The following is a 6,660-nucleotide window of genomic DNA, read 5'->3' on the forward strand; positions in this document are numbered from 1 at the left end:
ACTCGTTATTTCTTAAGTGAAAGTAAACAGTTGAGGAAAAAAAATGGGATGTGTATTAAATTGGATGTGTTCATAGTCTCTTAAAGTGACCGCGTCTAATTTATCTACTGGCTGCTGTAATGTTAATCCAAAAAAAATTAAAATGAAAATTACTTTGTAGTTTTAACAGTCAAACCAAAAATTATTCAGACACCAGATATAATTTTTGATATATATAGCAAAACTGTAATAATGTGAGAAATGTTGAAGGTGTCTGAATAAATTTTGGTTTGATTGTATATTTCATTTTTACACTGAAGACTATCCAGTGCTATTTTACATTTAATTATTTGGTTTCTGTACCTTGACACCTACAAACTTGAAAAAAAACTTAAACATTGTGTAAATAGCACAAATAAATAAAAATAAACAAACATACAAATTAAACAATTTCAAACAGGGCCCACTGGTAAAACCTTCACCGGGTCCCCGCTGACCCCAGCTACGGCCCTGCTCATGCCTGTTTCACACATACTCCGTCTGCAGTGCGTATGCAGTCCGTGTGCGTTACATATGTGGTGCAGCACGGACTCGATGTGCTTTCACACAGGACGCGTTTTCAGTTCGCTACTCGGTGCGTAAACGATCGCTGCACTGCTGCAGACGCCACGCTCCTGGAACGCAACTAGAATCCGTTAACATGGGTTAGTAAAAAATATGCAACGCATATGCACTGCAGACGGATTATGTGTGAAACAGGCGTAAGGTTGTTTGCACCTTGTGTAATGTGGAATTAGTTTACAGCTTTTTCAACCAGTTTGTGATGCATTTTGCAAACAGGAGATGAACCCCTTTTCTAATGCACCACCTAGCTTGATAAACCCCTTCTCAAAGACTTACTGTTTGTCAATTTTATTTGGGTAACACACATATTCTGAATGCCTTCGGCAGAATTCGAATGTGCCATTTTAATCTAGATTAATTTCAAGATCAAAGTGATATTTTTTTATATATGCCCACCTCTAATATATATATATATATATATATATATATATATATATATATATATATATATATATTAGGGCCGGGACTCGATTAAAAAAAATAATCTAATTAATTAGAGGCTTTGTAATTAATTAATTGAAATTAATCGCATTTTAATCGCATATAAATATTTGACCTGAGAACAGTGAGAAGTAATTTTTTTCACATGGATTTATAGTATACCATTGAATAATGACTGAATACATAAGCTTAAGCAACAAAATATTGTTTATTTTTGTTCAACCAAGTCTAGCAGACCAGTGCAATTTTTGCCATGAAGTGTATCAATAGCATATTTAGAAACAATTTAGAAATATTACATTTCAGAAATTCAGGAAGCTTATAGGTGCTGGAACCTTCTGTAAAGTGTTTTTTTTAAGTAAAACACAATACTGTCAATTACATTCAGAACATTGGAAACACTGACTATTAGAAAACATCTCTCTGTTGCTTCAGAGGCCATAACATACTAAGTCCAACTCTCAATAACCTTGGCCAAAACAATAAAGAGTTCAACATAAACAGTTGCACCAACAAAATAATACATAGTTCAACATAAAGTGTAAAGTCCACGCTAGCTGCTATATGTTTAGCGTAGGTGATACTTGAGACTCGATGTTCTGCGGTGATATCAAGGGGCAAAGAACTCTACCGGAAGTTGAAGTCGGGCGGGGGCTGCCATCTTTTAGCAGAACTTCACTTGCGTTAGCATTCCCATTGACTCCCATTCATTTTGGCGTCACTTTGACAGCGAATAACTTTACATCTGAGGCGTTTAAAGACTCTGTTTGTCCAATATTTATTTCTAAAGATACACGACAATGTATAAAGGGCTCCATTACCTTCTATGTTACATTATGGCCCCGTATAAACAGTTTTTGTAAAAAATAGGCTCTCTGTCGCATTACCGTACAGACAGGCAATTAACTTAATATGGCGTACTGGCGTTACATTTTAAAATACTATACAAAATAATTAATCAGAATACTTACTCCTGCTCACTCACGACAAAGAACTCCCCGCTCAAGCTCGCCGTCTCTGCAAGATTAACGATGGCAGTTTGCACGCACAGCTACTAGAACATTTAAATCTGTCAGACAGGTTGCTGACGTCGTCAAGCTTAGTTTGAGTCTGCGCGTCAGAAACGGAAGTGCTAAAAAACGCTAAAACTGGGCTTCACTTGTCTCAATTGAGTTGCAATGGGGTAGCTGTGTTCATTTTTTTTAGTGTCTATGGGTGATATGCGAACGCTAGTTGGAGCTCCAGTATAATTGGTCCGCCGAAACTCATCTAGTGAGAAACTTTCCACGGTGCAAAAATAAGTTATTAAAAACTTTGCGGGGATTTTTTTCCTGTAATTAATTAATCTTAGTTAACGCGTTATTTTTTGTGTAATTAATTAATCTCAATTAACGCGTTAAAGTCCCGGCCCTAATATATATATATATATATATATATATATATATATATATATATATATATATATATATACACACACACACACACACACACACACACATATATATATATACACACACACACACACACACACACACACACATATATATATATAATAAGAACAGGATGAACAAAATTTGTTTGGTCTGAACTGGGTTTTGATAGAACATAATATATAAAACTTTACTTTAAAAGTTTAAATACACAGCTTCTTCAGTTGTCCACTTTTGAATAACAGTGTGGACAAGGATGGGGATCATACGATTTACTTACATGCAAAGTGGAATTGAAACCAGCATGAGATAAAGCACACCACCTGACCCAAGGTAAGTATAAAGAATTAACAGATGATGTATAAAGCCAGTTGCCAAAAATGTTTATAGATATAATTTGTACAAACAGAGGACATTCTGAGCTAAAGTCAACCATTGCACCATGTCTGAACAAAAGAAGCTAAGTCTAATTTATGGTTTTACTTGCATGTTAGTTGAGACCCATCAGAATTGTAATCAGATCATTTCAAGAATTAACGTAACCGCGTATGCTGATATGCAAAACTTCATTTGCATAAATGAAAGCATATATTTGAGTGGAAGGCTGCCGGACTGATGCCAGGGACGGTTACTCGTAAAGAATCTCAGTCTCAGCAACAACACAAACTCATAGCAGGTCACCATTCACAGGTAAGACACGCCACAAGGTTTCACATCTTTAGCTATTAGTAATATAGTGTTACCAAATAAAAGTTTTTACATTTGTCTAAAGTTGACTGGAATACAAATAAGTTCTTTTTTTATGACAAAGCCAACTGTAAGTGATGAGAAAACAATTAGTCACTGGTCTACTGGTCTACTAATCTACTTGCATAATTAATATATAGGTTTGCTGTCACAGTTCTGTGTTGTATGCATATATTCTACAATTGTTCTTGTAAAATGTGGCTAATCACAGGTTGTCTATACATCAGGTTAGGTGCTTTCATTATTTATGAAATATGTGGTATTTTATAGCTGTAGATACCGTGGCAGCAGGGGATGATGGATCTCGGTGTGGTGATGGTCTTTGCTGTGCTGCAGATCAGTCTACAGACAGCTGGAACAGATTCCAGCCAAGCCATTCCAGCAGAAGACTCTTCTATGACTGAACGAGCTGGTTTGTTTGCTTTTATTGTACACTTTTTATAAGATATATAGTGTATTTGTTGTGTAAGCACTGTGAAAAGGACTAAGACACTAAATGTTTATGCAATCTCGCTGTTTAATTAATTACTGAACATATGCCAGCATCTATTGCAAACTACGTTCATACTTTGCCTATGTCTGTACAAAGCTACATACATTCAAACCAAAATGTATTCAGACACCTTCATCATTATTAACATCTTCACAGTTTATTCACTATAGCTTAGAAATGGTTATAAAATATGAAAATAAGTCAGAGTAAAACTAAATAAATTAATCTTGATAACTTTGATACAAAGGTATGTAATGATGAATTCGACTGAATAGCTGTCATCATTCATATTTAGGTACACAATTAGAAAACAACAATTTATGTCTACCAATTATCAAGCAATGCTTCGTTTTGTTCAGTCTGTAAAAAAAGGTCGCATTAGCAATTAAAGAAAAACACTTAAACAAAACATAGTCAGGTCAAAGTGTCTGAATAATTTTTCATACCAAATTACTATCAATTTTACTGGTAGTCCACTGTTTGACATTTTTTGAGTATAATATGTTATAGTTTACTTTATTTTGCTATCCTCACTCACATAACTCGCTAGTAAAAAATATAAAAAATGTACATATGGTATCTGATTGATGTTTTGTTTGACTGTATATTTTTTCAGCTTGTATTTTAGCTCAAGAAAAAAGTATATTCTTTATCTTTACTCTTTAAAGTAAAATAACAGTCATGAAGTATATGGTGTATAGATATTGTAAATAAAACAAGAGAAGCCAGATGCACACACCTTAGAAAGTTCATTGGTAATGAACTGTATGGATTCAGTTTAGACTGTTAAATGTTCTGCAAGCATCTCGGCCTCATTGTTTTGACCAATAAAGTCAAATGTTTTGGCATCTGGAACACTAAATAATTTTTTACAATACTTTCTGTGCAGAGTTTCTCGTCCTGCTCACTGGCTCACCTCTGCTTCCCCACCTGACTGAAAACACATTGTCAAACCAATCAATTATGTGATACCAAAGTATTTCATGGCAAAGAGTAGTAAAACTTTAGTCAAGTTACATAATTAATTCAGTCCCCTAGATCAGTCATTTAACACCCCATACTGGACTTGTTAATAACTACAGTATATTTGATCTCACAGTGTCTATGCAGTGATGATTGATTGGCAAAATAATTAGATAACCCTAAATAAAGTCCTCTCGTGTTCATCATCTACTTCCTCGCAATCCAACAGACAAGCAACAGAGTGCAACTGAGTTCCAGAGCTTCTTGGAATGGACAGAAATGAATCTACCTAAAGATGTGCCTAAGGATGCGGTCACTGTCTTTGACAAGAAATCAAAGCAAACTTTTCATGTTGCCAAGTTTCAAGACTGTAAACCTTGCTTCTATGACAGTGCTAAAAAAACATGTTGGGATATTACATCTCATGAGGAATTCAAATTAGGAAGTGCTGTCCCGAATGCAAAAGTTTCATTTCTAGTGAATAAGGATAACTTTGAATTACTTCAGTGGAAGAAATCTTCATATGGAGAGATTCCACCTTTGGCAGTGGAGACTTGTAATGGTTACTTTATTGCTAGAGATGATTTGGGGTTAGGCTATATGACTGAGAACAGTCTAATGGTGCTTGGCACCACAGAAAATGAGGTTCTCACCCTAAATCATGATATTAAAGGGCACCTTTTAACCATTACTGAGTATAATATTGCAGCACAGGTGACCTCAGAAAACACAGAAGTACTGAAACATTTCACAGCTTACAACAGGAACTGTGAACCAGCCAAACATCAGGTGAAGCTGGACCAAGGCATCGATAAAACAGTTTCTTTCCTAAAGACCCACACACATACAGTTGGAGGAACAGGAGACACCACATTCAAGGGTAAGGTTCCATTTTTAGCAAGTATAGGAGGAAAGCTTGGCTTGAAATATGACTTTAGCCGCCTCAGTTCTAAGACTACATCCACAGTTGAGAAAAGTCTGCATTCAGTGAGTATGGAGGTGCAGGTTCCTGCCAACCAAATGTGCAGCATCGACATTAAAAGCAATACCTTCACAGCTGAAGTCCCGTACACCGGCCAGCTCACTAGAATATACAACAACAATGAAATACGCAGAACCTTGATTAATGACGTCTATAGTCATCATGAAGTAGCAGAAATCCAAGCACTTGTGAATCCCTGCACTTTACTCTCAGATGGAGAGAAATGTTAGGCAAGCTCAGTAATACAAAATGAATGAATTATATGTAAACCAGTGTGTCACTTTGTGCTTTCTGATCACAAAATCCTTCAAGAATCCCCAATAAATTGTCTTTAAGCAGACTACTAGTTTTTCCTTTGTCTGTTTTAATTCAGTCATTCTTCATTTTAGAGTTGACTAGCTTGAATGCTGAATAAAATAACTTTTAATAAACCTTATAGTTCTAAATATTTCTGCAGATGTCTTATTTAACATGACTGACATAAAAGTTCCCATATTATGTTCATGTACAGGTCCATAATTTTTCTTAGGACGTCTACTAGAATAGTTTCATATGATTAATGTTCAAAACTCATTATTTTTGTTATAAATTATATAAATTGTATAATACATATGGTAAATAAAGGAAGTAAAATGTTTATATATTATGTCAGACACCAACTTTTACCCTGCAGACTTGTTTTTTCTTCTTCTTTAGAGTTCAGATAGATCAGAGTAATTGTTAGATTATCGCATGCTCTCTGCCTTATGTTTCTGTAAGTGTGCCTCTCTGTAATCCCTTCGCACTCCTATTCTTCTGTCTCGCTCCCTCCTCCCTTCTGTGTTCTCTCTCTCTCTCTCTCTCTCTCTCTCTCTACTCTCAGTAGTCTAACCTCTCTCTCTCACAGTGTCTACACACATGTGCACACATGTACATGTCTTCAGGAGTTATGACGTTCAGAGGAGGAAGAGGGCTATAAGCCTGAGGGTTATTGAGTTTAGACTGACCAAACTGTATTGTTC

General features: G+C 35.6%; 1 protein-coding gene across 1 annotated transcript; it reads left to right on the forward strand.

The window, feature by feature from the left end:
* Positions 1–4,870: 4,870 nt before the first annotated feature.
* Positions 4,871–5,980, forward strand: LOC127984372 (natterin-3). Its single transcript, XM_052587018.1, has one exon. It carries the CDS (start codon positions 4,957–4,959, stop codon positions 5,887–5,889), a length of 933 nt encoding a protein of 310 aa, XP_052442978.1. The 5' UTR covers positions 4,871–4,956; the 3' UTR covers positions 5,890–5,980.
* Positions 5,981–6,660: the final 680 nt, after the last annotated feature.

Source organism: Carassius gibelio, chromosome B20 (assembly GCF_023724105.1).
Source record: "Carassius gibelio isolate Cgi1373 ecotype wild population from Czech Republic chromosome B20, carGib1.2-hapl.c, whole genome shotgun sequence".
In the NCBI taxonomy this organism is placed as follows: domain Eukaryota; kingdom Metazoa; phylum Chordata; class Actinopteri; order Cypriniformes; family Cyprinidae; genus Carassius; species Carassius gibelio.